Source organism: Pongo abelii, chromosome 20, assembly GCF_028885655.2.
Source record: "Pongo abelii isolate AG06213 chromosome 20, NHGRI_mPonAbe1-v2.0_pri, whole genome shotgun sequence".
Taxonomy (NCBI): domain Eukaryota; kingdom Metazoa; phylum Chordata; class Mammalia; order Primates; family Hominidae; genus Pongo; species Pongo abelii.
The window spans coordinates 44,458,598-44,476,204 of record NC_072005.2 but is presented as its reverse complement, the minus strand read 5'-3'; the positions used below and the strand labels follow the sequence as shown (position 1 = coordinate 44,476,204).

The 17,607-nt window shown below is 53.9% G+C and overlaps 1 protein-coding gene across 3 annotated transcripts; it reads left to right on the top strand.

Moving 5' to 3' along the window:
• The first annotated feature begins 1,448 nt into the window (after positions 1-1,448).
• HNRNPL (heterogeneous nuclear ribonucleoprotein L) lies at positions 1,449-17,572 on the top strand. Of its 3 annotated transcripts, XM_054540367.2 has the most exons (13): positions 3,954-4,235; positions 6,503-6,621; positions 7,870-8,107; positions 8,225-8,312; positions 9,875-9,969; positions 10,058-10,130; positions 13,418-13,489; positions 13,601-13,881; positions 14,950-15,071; positions 15,366-15,567; positions 16,308-16,365; positions 16,480-16,575; positions 17,180-17,572. In XM_054540367.2, the coding sequence occupies exons 1-13, from the start codon at positions 3,969-3,971 to the stop codon at positions 17,236-17,238; spliced, it is 1,770 nt and encodes a 589-aa protein (XP_054396342.1). In that variant the 5' UTR covers positions 3,954-3,968; the 3' UTR covers positions 17,239-17,572. The 3 variants fall into 3 exon arrangements, with proteins under 3 accessions (XP_054396343.1, XP_054396342.1, XP_054396341.1); XM_054540368.2 differs by lacking the exon at positions 3,954-4,235 and adding an exon at positions 1,449-1,584 and having other exon boundaries at positions 13,418-13,881; XM_054540366.2 differs by having other exon boundaries at positions 13,418-13,881.
• The last annotated feature ends 35 nt before the right edge of the window (positions 17,573-17,607 follow it).

The window sequence follows — 17,607 nt, the reverse complement described above, 5'->3', positions numbered from 1 at the left end:
TTTTTTGTATTTTTAGTAGAGACGGGGTTTCACCGTGTTAGCCAGGATGGTTTCGATCTCCTGACCTCGTGATCCAGCCGCCTCGGCCTCCCAAAGTGCTAGTGTTACAGGCGTGAGCCACCGTGCCTGGCCTATTTTATTTATGTTAGTTTTTTGAGACAGAGTCTCACTCTGTTGCCCAGGTTGGAGTGCAGTGGCACAATCTCGGCTCACTGCAAACTCCACCTCCTGGGTTCAAGCAATTCTCCTGCCTCAGCCTTCTGAGTAGCTGGGATTACAGGCGCCTGCCACCACGCCAGCCTAATTTTTGTATTTTAAGTAGAGACCGGGTTTCGCCATGTTAGCCAGGCTGGTCTCGAACCTCTGACCTCAAGCGATTCTCCTGCCTCGGCCTCCCAAAGTGCTACGATTACAGGTGTGAGCTACGGCACCCAGCCATATTTTTTTGGGGTGTTGTTTGTTTTTGAGACAGGGTCTCGCTTTGTCAGCCTCCACCTCTTGGGCTCAAGTGATCCTTCTGTCTCAGCCTCCCCAGTAGCTGGGACTACAGTTGCATGCCACCATGCCCAGCTAATTTTTTGTATTTTATGTAGAGAGAAGGTTTCACCATGTTGCCCAGGCTGGTCACGAGCTCCTGGACTTAAACCATCTGCCCACCGCGGCCTCCCAAACTGCTGGGATTACAGGGGAAGCCACCGTGCCCGGCTGGCATGGGTTTACAAGGATCTGCAAGGGTCACATTAAGCTTTGTGTGTATTAAGAACGGGAGAGACCTGCTCTTTCAGAGGCTGCCCAGCTGTGGTAATTTTTCGCGGTTCTTCCACTCTCTGGGACAGTTTTACTTCAACTGTGAAATGGGGGTAGGCCTCTAAGGTCTCCTGTTTCCATTCTTTGCATTCCTCATGACCACCCAGACGAAGCTGCTACTGCCATCCCCCTAACGGATGAGGAAGGCTAAGTTACTTTCCTAAGGCCACAGAGCCAGTAAATGCAGCTTCCACGTTGGAACCGCGGTAGGGTGGCTCCAGTCCCCTGCTCTGAACCCCCCATCTCTACAGCCTACCCCATCACCCTAATAGGCCCTGCAGTGCAGTGATGATCCGTCTGCTCCGGCGTCAGACCAGCCCCGCCATGCCACTTGCAAGCTGTGGCATCCTGGGTTAGTCACTTGCCTCCCTTCAGCCCATTTCCTTATGTGAGCAAGGTACACCCCAAACACTTGCCTCAGCCAACACAACACTTGCCTGACCAGGAGGAGAGATGCGCGAGTCTCAAACAACTGCGTGACTTTCCGTCTGCGGGGGGCGGGGATGGATTTTTGGGGAAAAGGGACGCGAGCCCGAACACCGCGGCTCCAAGGTCTTCCCGCTCCTTTCTCGCCTGGTTTCCTCCATTCCCCCGCGAGGCGACCCTCGGTCTCCTGCTGTGTCCCCGCTCCCGCGCCCCCTGCCCCCAGTTTTTCTTCCCCCCACGGGGCTGAAAAAAGGTCGTGGTCCCTTTAAGGCCCGCCCCTCCCTCTCCCAAAACTTCCCAGTGTCTGCTCTTTTCGATCCGGGACGGCCGGTCAGGCTCGCCGCCGAGCTGGTAGGGGCTGGGGGCGAGGGGTGCGGGAGGGTGACCGGGGCACTGGCGGGCGGCGCCGCGCGCGGCCGGGGGTCGGGGTCCGAGCAGCGGGGTGGGGGCGGGGCGGTGGCCGGGAGCGCGGGGTGTGCGGGTCACCAGGCCGGGCCGGCGGCCTGGAACGTGCAGCGCCGGGGAGACCGTTCCGCCGCGCTCCGGCCGTGCGCGCCGGCGCGAGGGGCGTCCGGGCCGGGCGCGGGGGCGGGGAGGGGAGGGGCCCCCTCTCTCCCCCTCCCCCCACCGCATTCCTCTGACGTTGGGACCGAGCGACCCCGCCCTTCGTCGTGACCGGCCCCGCCTCCTCCCGTCACGCGGGTCACGTGCTTCAGACGCGGCCCCGCCCCCGTCTCTGTTTCGTCGGCGTGGTCGGATCTTCCCGGTCAGCTTCCGGGGGAGCTGATCGAGGTCCCCAGCAGGGTCCCTTCCCCCAACTTTATTTCCCCTCACCGGCAGAGCCACGAGGCCCGTCCCCCTCTTGTATTGCCATAGACCCCATTTTTTCTGATAGGGTCTCGCTCCGTCGCCCAGGCTGGAGTGCAGGGGCGCGATCACGGCTCACTGCAACCTCGAACTCCGGGGCTCAAGCGAGCCTTCCGCCTCGGCCTCCCCAAGTGCTGGGATTACAGGTGTGAGCCACCACACACGGCCTCCATTTGAAACTTAGTTTCCACCCGGACCTCAACTCGAAAGCCCCCATCAGCCGGGCAGAAAGGTCCTGGAGCACTTTTGGGGCGTCCGCCGCGTTTCTCACGACGCTAGCTTCGCTTTTATTTTTCCCCCCTTTGGCGACATCGTCACTTGCCAATAGCTTCGCTAAGGTGTTCCCCCGCACACCTTGCGCGGGCAGCCCCATAACGTTAAATTCCGTAGGACGGGATCCCGGGTTAATCCCCGTTTGACCCCGCCGCCTGCGCGTGATAACTGGGGCGCGCTCCTCTCCACCCCCTAGGCTCGGCCAGTTGGCTTCGCTGGAGTCTGGAGATACCCTCCGACATTCTCTTGGGGCAATGCCGGGTGGTCTTACCCCGCCCTTGAGGAAGAAAGGCCCGACGCAAGCACAGATCACAAGAACGCCTCCCCTGTGCAAGGGGCTTGCACTGTGCAAGGGGCTTGCACTGTGCCAGGTGCTGTACTGGGCGCTTGGTAGGTGGCCACCCTCTCCAGGGTCGGGGCCAGGACCTCCTGTGGTGCTCAGAGGGGTCGAACTGTCAGATGAAAATCACTGGCCCGAGTTATGGCTTTGAGGGGAATCCTAGGGGTCTGGGATGGCAGGGACCTGTGAATTTGGATCGCACGGACAAGATGACTTGGCCCTTAGCTCCTGCAGGAGAGGTAGTGGACTATTCCAGGTGGAAGGGACTGCACGGGCACAGATGGAGAGTGTGCGGAAGAGCCTTCTCCCAAGGGAAACTGAAAGGGGTTGCGGCTGAATTTAGAACTGGACAGGGTCCGAAGACAGTCGGCAGCAGCGAGTGGTTTTCTACTGAAGAAAAGGCTCAGATTTGGGATTTTAAGAATTCCTCCTAGAGGTACAGATGAACACAGTATAGTGATGGCGACAGAGATACCCTGGGAGTTCCTGTCAATCTTGGTCGAGCCTTCCGGCGCACACACAGCGGTCGCTCCATAAATACTCCGGGTATTCCAGGCTGTCACTCTCTTGAGGGGGGCCCCGCCTCTGGGCGGTGCCTGAAAGCGTATTTGCGCATGCGTTCTCGCCTTTGCTCGTTTCGTATACTGCACCAAAGAGCGCCTACCCTGGAGTGGGGCTCCCCATTTCATCCAATCAGAGCGTATCAATAGTCCTACCATCTGGTGAGAGGGTGCGCTCCGCTCTCCATTGACCAATCAGTGGAGACGCAGAAGAATGGGCATCTGTACTAACCACTGAAGAGAGACCAAAAAAGGGCGGGGCTTCCTTCTCTCCTTGCGAAGTGGCTTGGGGAGGTAGTCATTGTGACTCGTGCTGACGGATTAGCGAGGAGACCAATGAAAGTGGGAGGGAGGCGGGGATTCTTGGGAGGTTTAGAGCGCCGCTCCTATCAGGCGCTTTTAGGGAGGCCAGCGGCGCCAGAAATCCGACCTATCAAATTGGATTTTATTTTAAGGCGGCGGGGTCGACGGAATGACTGGCAGAAAGCGACCACCTATAAGGAGTGTCTCAAACAAACAAGGGCGGGCCCTCCCGCAGAACGGCGTGGGAAATGTCCAATAAGCGCGCAAGCCGTGTGGAAGCCTACCCTCCCCCCGCGGCGGGACCAGTGGCTCCCCCTATCGGGTGGGGGCGGCGGGTGACGGGCGTGTCCCTCCCCCAATGAGAGGCGGGGGGAGGCGGGTTCTGCGCCGCCATGTCGCGGAGGCTGCTGCCCCGGGCGGAGAAGCGGCGTCGGCGGCTGGAGCAGAGGCAGCAGCCGGACGAGCAGCGGAGGCGGTCGGGAGCGATGGTGAAGATGGCGGCGGCGGGCGGCGGAGGCGGCGGTGGCCGCTACTACGGCGGCGGCAGTGAGGGCGGCCGGGCCCCTAAGCGGCTCAAGACAGACAACGCCGGCGACCAGCACGGAGGCGGCGGCGGTGGCGGTGGAGGAGCCGGGGCGGCGGGCGGCGGCGGCGGCGGGGTGAGGCCAGGGCCCTAGTCGCCGGGAAGGCCGGAAAGTGGGGGACAATTTCCCAGCTTGAGGGCATTTTATTTTTTGAGGGGGGCTTTTGCGCACGCGCCCAGGCCATCGCGCCGTTGACGGTGTGGGGGAGGGGCGGCCGTTGGGCAAACGGCGGGGTTTGCGCGAGGACAGGCGCCTGCGCGTGCGCGGGGTCCGGAGCGGGGTGTGGGGGAGCGCAGAGGAAGTAGCTCGTGCGGCGAACGGCCCAGTGCGCAGGCGCGGCGGGCTGGCGTGTGGGGGCCGGGCACGCGGCCCGGCCGGTTTTTTTCCCCTTTATCATTTTCTTCGCTGGCCCCATGCGCAGGCGCAGTGTTCCCGCCCGGCCTCGTGGGCGGTTGGGGGAGCGCCTCGTGAGCGGGAACGGGTGGGCGGCGGCCTTGTCCTCTGGAGTGGGGAATTCCGTCCGATGGCAGTTTAATCTCTAAGGCCCAGTCTTGTCTCTATACAGAAATGGATGTGTTTGAGCCTAAATGCTAGAACAGAGTATCTCCCTCATTTTTGTAGGCATTGAAAATGGGAAGAGGACTTGTGAAATGCACTTTTAGCCTTTTAGGAGTTGAGCGAAGCTTTGAAACCATCACAAGTTTGCTTACAGTTTCCGGGGTTTCACTGGGTACCGAGGATTTGATAAACCAAACTTCCTTGGCCATGCTGGAAGCATTTTGACCCCCCTGTAATCATTCCCTCCGAAAACACCAGTCGTTGCTTTTGGAGTGGGGGCCAGTCCCCACTCTTTCCAAAATCTTGAAGTCTTACAGGGCCGTCTATTTGCAGGGTTTTCCAGGGTTTAGGGGTTACGAGTTGCTAGCGTTTTAATCTTGGCCTTGTCCCACACATTTTAAAGACATCTTAATTGAAAATTCTTAACGCTCCTCCGTGAGGTTGGGGGAGATACTGGGATTCCCGATTTAGAAAGGAGGAAATGGGCCAGGAGAGAGATGAAGTGAATTACTGTAGGTGGCACAGCTAGTGAGGGGCAGGGCTGCAGTTAGAACTCCCATTTGTGGGAGCTGCTAACCTGGCGGGAGTGCCTCCCCCTGTGGTTCGAGTGGATCGTTCCTGAAATAGAATCCGATTCTACCCCCTTCCACGCACTTCTGCCCAGTGATTCTCAGGGGGCCGGCCCCAGAGCCCAGGAGAGGTGGAAGAGTTCATCTTTCTCCTGATGACCAGAGGCTTTTGTCGGTGGGTGTAAGATACTTCTCTTAGGAAGGAGCAGTCGGTTCTTAAAGGTATGGGTTGGAGTTTCTGGTCTTTCTAAAAGACCTTCCATCCGGGAGTGGGGGCTCATGCCTGTAATCCCAGCACTTTGGGAGGCTGAGGCAGGCAGATACCTGAGGTCAGGAGTTCGAGAACAGCCTGGCCAACATGGCAAAACTCCATCTCTACTAAAAATACAAAAAAATTAGCCAGGTATGGTGACGAGGGCCTGTAATTCCAGCTACTCGGGAAGCTGAGGCAGGAGAATCTTTTGAATCTGGGAGGCGGAGGTTGCAGTGGACTAAGATCACGCCATAGCACTCCAGCCTGGGTGACAGAGTGAGACTCCATCTCAAAAAATAAATAAAAGACCTTTCTTGTCTGGTTTTTCTTAGTCTGACCTAGGCAGTAATTTCCAAAGCAGATTTTGGTGGGAGGGTGATTCAAGACTAGAAAGGGTCAAGACTGGCCTGGCTGCCCCAGTTTCTGGGGCATGTGTTGTTTTTTGCCCTGACTGAACCTGGGTGTGAGTGGTGGGGAACGTGTGCTTAGCTAGGTGATGGTGGCTCAGCCAGTTAAGGGGCAAGGAATTTGGGGCACATGCAAAGGGGATGTCCTCATTCAAACTGTAGCAGATAGCTGTTAGAGCCCTTGCTGCCAGTGTGTCTCCTTTTCCAGCTACTCTTTTCCCATGTTTCCTTGGTCGAGTGGACCAGTGGGAAAAGGGGGGGTCCCTGGAAGAACGTAAGATTTGGGACTTGTGTGGTCCTCCCTCCATTCTGCCTTCCTCAGAAGCTACAGCAAGAGCCAGTGGGCAAGTGACCACCCACTCAGGACCACTGTTCTGCTGACCCAGAATCCTTCTGGGCTGATTGGCTTCAGTTGCTGCCCCTAGTCTTTCCTGTGCATCCTTCATGGATGACATCCAACTGTTTTATCTGACTGGGTCTGCAACAGCGCAGAGGCCAGTGGGGCGTCATCTTGTACAGCAAGAAAAGAATTCTTGTTTTTGCTTCCTTTCTCAGGAGAACTACGATGACCCGCACAAAACCCCTGCCTCCCCAGTTGTCCACATCAGGGGCCTGATTGACGGTGTGGTGGAAGCTGACCTTGTGGAGGCCTTGCAGGAGTTTGGACCCATCAGGTACTGGGCTCAGAGGCCAAGTGTTGGGCTTCCAAAATTGACTCCTTGGTGTCCTTGTGTGTCCACGATTTCTGGTTGGAAACAGTGATTTCGTTGCCGTCCTGGTCTAGATTCTGTGGCCCCTCTGCTTTTGGGTTGGCCGTTGTACTTTGTGTCAGATTACAGCAAGTTCCATGACCCGTTTCCTTCCTTCGTTTTTCCTCTGCCTTGTAGTTTCTGGTCAGTGTTCTCTTTTTCAGACAGAGCAAGGTCTCGCTCTGTGGCCCAGGCTGGAGTGTAGTGGTGCAGTCTCACCCAGGCTCAGGCAGTTCTTCTGTCTCAGCCTGCTGAGTAGCTGGGACTATAGGCATGCGCCACCATGCCTGGCTAATTTATATATGTATATGTGTGTGTGTATATATATATATATATATATATATATTTTTTTTTTTTTTTTGAGACAGAGTCTCGCTCTGTCGCCCAGGCTGGAGTGCAGTGGCAATCTCAGCTCACTGCAAGCTCTGTCTCCTGGGTTCATGCCATTCTCCTGCCTCAGCCTCCTGAGTAGCTGAGACCACAGGCGCCGGCCACCCCACCCGGCTAATTTTTTGTATTTTTAGTAGAGACGGGGTTTTGCTGTGTTAGCCAGGATGGTCTCAATTTCTTGACCTCGTGATCTACCTGCCTCGGCCTCCCAAAGTGCTAGGATTACAGGAGTGAGCCACCGCACCCGGCCTAATTTTTATATTTTTTTGTAGAGGTGAGGTTTTGCCATGTTGGCCAGGCTGGTCTCAAACTCCTGGGCCCAAGCAATCTGCCCACCTAGCCCTCCCAAGTTTTAGGGTTACAGGCATGAGCTACTGCTCCTGGCCAGTGTTCTTTCATTCAGCAAGTAGTTACTGAATATTTGGTGCATGCTATATACTGCAAATACAGTAGTGAGCTGTATCTGGATTCTTTCTCTTAGAAAGTTGCCCTCCTAGAGTGATTTGCACTGTGATAGTGTAAGCTCAAGAAGCTGTCTGTGGGCGGCATCTGACAGTCTGGTGAGGAGAGGTCAGGAAGGCTTCCCAGAGGATGTGATGGCTGAGCTAGACCTCTTTGGCCTTTGGTACTACCTGTGGCACGGGGTGTTCAGGTCGGGGAACCATGATAGGGTTGCAGAGGAGTCCAGAGGCCCTGGAGGAGTCAGTTCTCAAAAAATCAAATGATACCCTCCTCCTGTCTCCATTTTCCTGAGAGGATTGAAACTTGTGTTCTCTCTGCCAGCTATGTGGTGGTAATGCCTAAAAAGAGACAAGCACTGGTGGAGTTTGAAGATGTGTTGGGGGCTTGCAACGCAGTGAACTACGCAGCCGACAACCAAATATACATTGCTGGTCACCCAGCTTTTGTCAACTACTCTACCAGCCAGAAGATCTCCCGCCCTGGGGACTCGGATGACTCCCGGAGCGTGAACAGTGTGCTTCTCTTTACCATCCTGAACCCCATTTATTCGATCACCACGGTGCGTGCCAGCAGGCATTTCTTGTGAGGTCTCCCTTCCTTTTCTCCCCCTATTCCCTCCCGCAAGCCAGACTGACCTGCCAGTGCCCCTTCATCTTGCCTGTGTTTGCTTTTGCAGGATGTTCTTTACACTATCTGTAATCCTTGTGGCCCTGTCCAGAGAATTGTCATTTTCAGGAAGAATGGAGTTCAGGCGATGGTGGAATATCCTTTGCTGGAAAACAGGTGTTCCTTAGGGTAGGGACTCTTGCAGGGCTTGACAGTGGCCATTCTTTGAGCCAGCATGTGTCTGCTGACCACGGGAGTGGCTGCCATGTGCCAGATGCCTTCACAGAGCCCAGTGACTGAGTGGGGAGGCAGTTAAAGGACCAGGCATATCGTGTGGACGTGCAGATCTTAGGGGAGAGAGCAGTGTGTTAGGAGATACAAAGGAATTTATTTTTCTTTTTGTTATTTATTTATTTATTGAGATGGAGTTTAGCCCTTGTTGCCTGGGCTGGAGTGCAGTGGTGCGATCTCAACTCACTGCAACCTTTGCCTCCTGGGTTCAAGCAGTTCTCCTGCCTCAGCCTCCCTAGTAGGATTATAGGTGCCTGCCACCACGCCTAGCTAATTTTTTGTATTTTTTAGTAGAGATGTGGTTTTACCTTGTTGGCCAGGCTGGTTTCGAACTCCTGACCTCAGGCAATCCACCTGCCTCAGCCTCCCAGATTACAGGCGTGAGCCACCGTGCCTGGCTAGGAATTTATTTTTAAAGATGTTTATTCTAAGCCAAATATGAGTGACAAAGGTTTGGGGAACATAGTCTCAAGAGGTCCTGAGAAAATGTGCCCCTGGGAAAAGGAATTGATTTAAAAGGGGATGTGGGGCCGGGCACAGTAGCTCGTGCCTGCAATCCCAGCATTTTCGGAGGCCGAGGCAGGTGGATCACCTGAGGTCAGGAGTTCGAGACCAGCCTGGCCAACGTGGTGAAACCCTGTCTCTAGTAATACAAAAATTAGCCAGGCATGGTGGTGAACACCTGTAACTCCAGCTACTCTGGAGGCTGAGGCAGGAGAATCGCTTGAGCCTGGGAGGCAGAGATTGCAGTGAGCCAAGACTATGCCACTGCACTGCATCCTGGGCAACACAGCGAGACTCCATATCCAAAAAAAAAAAAAAGACGGGGCATGTGTGAAGGTTTCTGAGGAGGTGATGTCCTATTTCTGTGAGCAAATAGGAGCTTATACTCAAGGTGGAGGAAACAGCCTCTGCAAAGGTTGTTAAGTCAGAAAGAGCTTCTGTTGGATGGAGAAATTGAAAGACCTGAGGATTGCAGAGTAGCTGGCAAGCAGACGGGTTTGGAATAGACATTGGAAGAAGCTTTTAGGGCATCCTAGACAGCGATGTGATGCTTGGGGTAGGGGCAGGAAAAAGCCACTGATGGACTTTCAGGGCAGAGCTATAATCAAGTTGATGTTTCAGATTTAGTCGAAGGGCGTGAGAGGGCTGATACGGAGAAAGTGGTGTGGCAGAAGAGGTTGCTGGTGGCCATGGGTCAGGGTGCAGATTATGAGAGAACTCTGGCCAATAACTGCTCATCCAGGGCAGCGTTGAGTCTGTTTTGGTCTCTCAACCTGAGGCTAGTGGCTGGGCAGTGAGCTAATCCCAAAGCCTCCGCCTGTACCACAGTCTTGGGGTACTACCTTGTCATTATCCCTCTCTGGGGTAACTTGAAGCCCTTCTCAAAGATCTCCTGTGATGGGACTTTCCTTAACTTGACTCACATTTGACTCTGTTCAAAGTGCCCAGCGGGCCAAGGCCTCTCTCAATGGGGCTGATATCTATTCTGGCTGTTGCACTCTGAAGATCGAATACGCAAAGGTACATCTGGGAGGTGACTGACTGCCCCTTGTCAGCTTCCAGGTGAGCTGGGGCATGGCTGACCTCAAGTCTTGTCTTGTCCTTGCAGCCTACACGCTTGAATGTGTTCAAGAATGATCAGGATACTTGGGACTACACAAACCCCAATCTCAGTGGACAAGGTAATCTTGACGGCCACTTTGTTCTAAACATACCCGCCTTGCCTTCACTCGACTAGCGCACTTCATAGACGTGGGCTCAGGGTTATGTAATGCCATTGGGCCCCCCATGGACATGGGAGGGCCTTGGGGTCAGCTCTTGGACACCTTAGTGGGATGGAGGAGTGAGAGGCCTCCATGGGTCTTCACTGCTGCTTGGGGCCCTCCGATGCTGCTCAGGATACAGAGGCAAAGCAGAAGCCTGGACGGGCGGGGAGCAGGGCCTCAATGAGGATGAGGCGTGGGGGCGGCCTTAGAAACCAGCAGTGGCTCCTTTGAGAGTCTGGTTAGGGTCACTCACTCCATTCTTGCTGGGCCAGGAATTGTCCTCTTGTTCTGCGCTGTTGAGAGGGTCTGATTTGGGGGAGTGACAGTGTGGGGGGCGATGAGGTCTCCCGGGCTCTTGCAGTGAGCCTTTGAGCAAGCTGACCCTGTGGAGGTGAGACACTCTGGATTGGACCAGGGCGGACATGCCTCACATCATTTGTAGAGGGGACGCAACATCTCTGCAGGTGGCCCAAATGGACAACTCCCTTCCTAGTGTCTGTCAAGAATGGTTTGCCTTTGGTAGCAGGGAGAGGTGGAGGATTGCCTATGAGAAACAGCGGCAGCCCCCCAGCAAGACCATCCATCTCTGTGTCTGTCTTGGTCTGATACGTCGGACCAGGCCATGGGCTGAGGGAGGAGGCTCGATGCTGACATCGCACAGGCCCTGAGAGGCCAGAGCCCCCCATTCCTAGGCAGGCCTGTCTTGCTTGCCCTTGCATCTGGGAAGCAGTGGGCAGGGTGGGCTAGACTCTTCCCCAGGATCCTCACAGTGGGCCCTGTGGGCCTGGCTGCTCCCTCCAAAGGTCAGAGGCAAATTGGTGACCAAGTGAATGTACCAGAGCGGGCAATGGCATTACATGACTGCTAACAGAAACATGGCAACAACCATTTCTTCTCCAAGGAACATAAATAGAAGATGTGCAGACCGGCAGGGGCTAGTGGCAGGGGGCTGGCTGTGCATTGGTTTTGATGCCTCTCAGCTTTGGCAGCCCCAAGGCTGGGGCCCAAAAAAAAACGAGGGCTGATGAGGTGACCTGGAGTGAGGGCGGTGCTTCGCCACCCCTCAGGAACCATACTTCAGCGGCTCTGCCTCTGCACATTGCTCACCAACACACAGGGTAGAAAACCACTAGCTCTTCCTGGAGAGAACAGAACATGCAGCCTCCACCACGTCCCCAGAAACAGCCGCAGACTTGAGCTCACTACATCAAGAACACCACACCGCGCTCCAAGGAACAGCTACAAGCACAGAGACAGAGGCATACAGAGACAAAGAGAGAAAGAGACGCAACATGGCAGCAGACACTGCTTTTTTTATTAAACATTAAAAAAAAGGTCAAAATCCAAGCAAACTTGAACCCGAGAATGTACACAGAAGTAGGAAACACAGAGAACAGAGCTGTCCCAGCCAGCCAGCGAGCGGTGCTCTTTTCGGAGAACGTTTCATAGACGGAAGTAGATTCCATGGGCCTCCAAGACAATAGGATCCTCTCTCCATTCCTCGCCATATGGGTTTTGTTTTTTAAGTCATTTGGTTTGGGGAGGGCCTTCTTTTTTTCTGTTTTGATATTTTTATTTTTTCTGCAGTCACCGGCTGCCAACATAATCTGCACCAACTGGAGATCAGAAACCAAAAAAAAAAAAAAAAAAATTTTAACCACAACAAAAAAAATCAAAAAAAACAAAACAGACCTAAAACCAGACAGCCAAACAGCTCAGAGGCACACAGTTACCTGCTGCTGGGTAACCAGGCGCGCTCCCAAGGCCAAAAGCGCGAGCGTAGTGGGGCCACTGGCACACCTCATACCAGGAGACACGCACACGGAGCGCTACACAGCCAGAAGCACCGCACCACCGCACTGCAGCACATATGTGAGGAGGTGACAACACGGAGGGACACTACCCACTTCATACACCTTTATTTCCACTTTTCTGATATCTTCTGAGGACAGAACATCTGTGAGCCATTTTTGATTTAATCAAAATATTGACTTTTAAAACAATTCTTTAAAAAAATTGTAGCGGATGTGTACCGTGACTTGTATTTATGACTGTAAAACCATGTGATGCAGGGTCGCAGTGTATGTTTGATGGGACGCCATCTTTCAGAACTGTGCTAACTCACTGTTGAAGCGTCCAATGGTAAGAGAAAATACAGATTTGTTTTTTGTGACAAATGGACATTGTACTCTGTACTTCTGCTGTAAGTAGTCCTTTTCCATCTTTGTAATGACTGGTAACAAAACCCAGGCCGGGTGGCAGGAAAGGGCAGTGGTTTTGAGCCCTGGGTTTTGGAGTCAGCCAGACGTGGGTTCAAATATGGCTCAGCCACTGACTTGCTTTGTGACTTTGGGCCAAAGTGTCTTTTAACTGCTCAGTTAAAAGTTAACGACTCAGTCTTCTTATCTGTAAAATGGGGTGAAATATCAGAACCTACCTCATAGGGTTGTTGTGAGGAATTTGAGAAGCTGTGATGTCTGTAAAGCGCTTAGCCCAGTGCCTGCCACTTAAGCGCTAAGTTAACGGCAGTGATTATGAACTGCTGGGGTTAGGGTGGATCTGCGCCATTGCTGGGTGTGGGAATGTCGATGCCTTGTACATGATTGCTTCTTTGAACTGATTCTGCTGTTGCCCTGCTTGTTAGCTCCTACAGTCAGTCCCTCTTGGGCTGGCGGGACTGGGAGGGAGGGGGGACTGGGATTAAGAAAGAAGGGATCTAACAGAGACAGTCTGGGGCTCCTAGAACCTTGGGGGCTTTGGGGGTCAAGCTTGCTTGCTTCCCTCGTGGGTTATTTTCCTGTTCTTAATCTACTCTCCCTTCATTGGGAGTCAGTTTAGAAAGCTGCTTTTGGCCCCCCGTAATATATCAGCTTCTGTAGCAGCTGCACATTCCCCAGAGGGCCTGGGAGCTGGGCTTTCTCCCAGGGCCAGGGCAGGTGAGAGCACAGAGAACCTGGCCTTGTCCTTCACAAAACAAGACCAGCCCTTTGGTGTGAGCAGGGGAAGGAGAGTGGGCAGCAGCTTTGAGGCTTGGGCTTCATGCCCGTCGTAGGTCAGATCACAAAAGGAGGCCCCACAGCCCTTGAGGAAGGGAGGGCTTGCAGTTTGCAGGAGCTGGGGGCTCAGATCAGCCTGTGCAGTCAGGAGGGAGGGAGAGACCCCAATTTCTGAGTGAGACTCCTAACTGTTTTCTCTGTCCACAGGTGACCCTGGCAGCAACCCCAACAAACGCCAGAGGCAGCCCCCTCTCCTGGGAGATCACCCCGCAGAATATGGTGAGGGCAGGGGGTTCCCCTCCGTGGACTCCCGTGGCTCATGTGCCCCTGCCCGCCGCCCGCCGTGCAAATTCTCACCCGTCCTCCCTCTCTTTCCTTCCCACCCCCCAGGAGGGCCCCACGGTGGGTACCACAGCCATTATCATGATGAGGGCTACGGGCCCCCCCCACCTCACTACGAAGGGAGAAGGATGGGTCCACCAGTGGGGGGTCACCGTCGGGGCCCAAGTCGCTACGGCCCCCAGTATGGGCACCCCCCACCCCCTCCCCCACCACCCGAGTATGGCCCTCACGCCGACAGCCCTGTGCTCATGGTCTATGGCTTGGATCAATCTAAGATGAACTGTGACCGAGTCTTCAATGTCTTCTGCTTGTATGGCAATGTGGAGAAGGTGAGCTGCCGCCGGACCCACTGGGTTCCTTGCTGAGCCTCGTATCTTGCCAGTCAGCACGGGGAAGAACCAGGGGGGAGCCTGGTGTGGCGCTGGGCAGGCAGGCACCAAGTGAGTGACTCAGTGAGCTCAGGCAGCCTGCTTGCAGACGGGCTTTGTTTGGTCCTCACTGTGTGTGGGTGTTTTGTTTTTGAATTACCAATGTTTAAAAAAAAGACCTTATCACATAAAAGTACATGAACATATTTATAAAACATAAAAATGAATCCATTATAGTGAAACACCATCGTTGAAGGATTTCCTCCTGAAAACTTGAGACCTGGCAACACTGGGCCTTCTGCCTTCCCATGGGACAGTTGACTGGGGCTGGTGGTGGCTGAGTGTCTACCTGAAACCAGGTGGCGTTTTGCTTAACATTAAACCCGTCTGGGTCTTGGGGGCCTTTGTGCAGCTCCTGACTTGGCCCATTACTTAGAGTAGTTCGCAACACAGGTGAAGTGTTGTTAGTTACCAGGCATTGTTAAAGATGCTTTACATGTAGTGACCTGTGTAATTTCTCACATTAATCCTTAATGAGATGGACGGGGGAAGTGGAGGACAGGGGGCTTAAATAACCCGCCCGGGTTCACATAGTCTTTATGTGAAGCAGGACTCAGAGCCAGACCGCCTGGCTCCAGAGCTAGCACTGCTCTGTTGTAACCCAGCTGAAGGAGTATTTTACCTTGTGACCGTAGACACAACCATCCATAGATCACACATGTCTGTGTGTAACAGACAAAATGGTGAAAATGGCTGATTTGATTTCTGATTCCTGCACAGTTTTCTGTCATGCTTCACTAAATGACTTACTGGTGGGTTATGTCCCACAGTTAAAAACATGGTCCAGGCCCTGCTTCTCAGTATGGGTTGAGCAATTGGTGTGGGCCAGGCATGTTTTTCTAGTGGTCCCGATTCACTGTGAGGACATGGGAGGCCAGAGCAGGGGTTATTATCACGAACTTGGGAGGGGCAGGAGAGGGGGACCCTGGCAGCTGGACAGAGGTGCTGACTGCAGCTACTCTCCCCAAGGTGAAATTCATGAAAAGCAAGCCGGGGGCCGCCATGGTGGAGATGGCTGATGGCTACGCTGTGGACCGGGCCATTACTCACCTCAACAACAACTTCATGTTTGGGCAGAAGCTGAATGTCTGGTAGGTGCTCAGGCTAGGGAGGGCGGCAGAGGTACAGGGGGGAGAGAAGAGGGGAACGGGGCCCAGCAGAGGAGCACAGTGAGGCCGAGGTGTTGACTCACACAGAAATGGGATGTGGCAGGTGTGTTCCCAGACGTGTCTCTGACGCCACAGGAGAAAGTGGGTCAGCCTTGCCTCAGCTGTAGAGCGATGCCCCAAGGCACACAGGGCAAGCTGAGCCTCTGGAGGCCATAGGGGAAAGCTTGGGGGACAACTTTGGGTATGACAAAGACTCCCCTTTCTTCCCTGCTGCAGTGTCTCCAAGCAGCCAGCCATCATGCCCGGTCAGTCATACGGGTTGGAAGACGGGTCTTGCAGTTACAAAGACTTCAGTGAATCCCGGAACAATCGCTTCTCCACCCCAGAGCAGGCAGCCAAGAACCGCATCCAGCACCCCAGCAACGTGCTGCACTTCTTCAACGCCCCGCTGGAGGTGACCGAGGAGAACTTCTTTGAGGTGTGTGCTGTGGAGCTGTGAGCAGGCAGTCGGGTCCTTGCCACGGCCGTCTGAGTAGGCCATTCATTTCGGTCTTTTCTGCAAATAGCTGTTGAACTCCTTTCCTGCCTGGCCCTGGGTTGAGTGCTAGGGACACAGCAGAGGCCAGGACAGATAGGGGTCCGTGCTCTCAAACTGGACAGGGTGAGAATGGCACCAAGTTTCTGGCAGCACTGTTTGCCGCATTCCTTCCTTTTACGTTTTTGGCAAGCAGGGCAACTGCTCGTTTGCTGGGAAAGCTGCTTCACAGGCCCAGCGATGAGGGCCCAATTTCACAAGAACCGCATTGGCGTAGGCTTCGGGTGCCATCACCCTGATATCATCAGAAGGTGGGGCCCTTTAAAGCTCAGTCGGGGGAACTGAGGCAGTGGAAGGGAGGAGGAACTCAAGTGGATCTGGCTGTGGTCTGAAATGTTGACCTTGCATTCAGCAAACAGCGTTCAGCAAACAGCCAGGGTGCAGATATCCAGATAGCTGTTGAAGTTGGGAACGAAAAAGCAGCTTCCCAGTCTCAGGCAACTTTTAAGAGCATTGTTGCTGGCATTTTTATGACACAGGGATGCCTTAGGGTGTGTGATAAAATCTACAGACCTTTTCTCCTGAAAACTTCAAGTACTGAGTCATGCAGGGCCTGGTCTGCTTGAATCCTGTGTGGCGGCCCTTTTGTTTCAGAGTTCATTTACTACCTGTTTCTTTTGCAGATCTGCGATGAGCTGGGAGTGAAGCGGCCATCTTCTGTGAAAGTATTCTCAGGCAAAAGTGAGTCGAGTGTGCCCACCTCCTTCCCCTAGTTGCTTGGTGGTTGGTGGGCAGCTGCCTAGTTCCTATTGGGTCAGTCTAAATCCTTTGCTTTTCCCCTTGCTTTGCAATCAGGTGAGCGCAGCTCCTCTGGACTGCTGGAGTGGGAATCCAAGAGCGATGCCCTGGAGACTCTGGGCTTCCTGAACCATTACCAGATGAAAAACCCAAGTGAGTATCTGTGTGTCCTGCAGGCATCAACCTGGTGACCTAATGGGTTGGCTGGCTTCAGGCCAGGGATGTCCTTCCTGCCCTTGAGATAGGACCCCGGGGATCTTCGCACTGTTGGTGACACAGGCAGGTGGGACCTGCTCACCAGGAGAGCAGCCTCTCCTCATGGGAGAGCCAGCCTGACTACCTGCTGCCACTCACTCTGCCAGCTTGGGAGTTGCTCAGGCTTGTCCTCCAGGGAGGTGGCATTCATTCTCTCTTTGCATCAGAGACTGGCTTAGGTAGGAAAGCCACTCTGTTACCTAGGAAAGAGGCAACACTATCCAGCAGGTAAAACTTGCCCACCCAGTTGCTGGGAGAGGCCCATAGCCTTGGGCTGGCGAAGGAGATAGGAATGGGATTCTCTATGGGAATGAAGGAAGAGAAGGAGAAACTCCGTACATAATTGGTAATTGGCTCATCTTGAAGCCTCACATTGGGCAGTCACTCCTTAGAGCCCTGCAGTTGACCTGCAGAAAATGGGAGATAGGTGCAAACTTGAGGGGACCTGGGTTTGGGGAGCCTCCAAAGACGGGAACCAACCAAACTTCTCTCTCCTTTACAGATGGTCCATACCCTTACACTCTGAAGTTGTGTTTCTCCACCGCTCAGCACGCCTCCTAATTAGGTGCCTAGGAAGAGTCCCATCTGAGCAGGAAGACATTTCTCTTTCCTTTATGCCATTTTTTGTTTTTTGTTTTTGTTATTTGCAAAAGATCTTGTATTCCTTTTTTTTTTTTTTTTTTTTTTTTTTAAATGCTAGGTTCGTAGAGGCTTAACCTTAATGGAAACGCTGGAGGTCTGCAGGGGGAGGGAGAGGGGAACTGATATCTCCCAAGATTAACCTTCACTTTAAAAAAATTATTGTACATGTGATTTTTTTTTTTTTCCTGTTCATACATTTGTGCTGCCCATGTACTCTTGGCACATTTCAATAAAATTGTTTGGAAAATAAACACAGCACTTGCTGGGATTCCAGCATGTCTGCTTTCC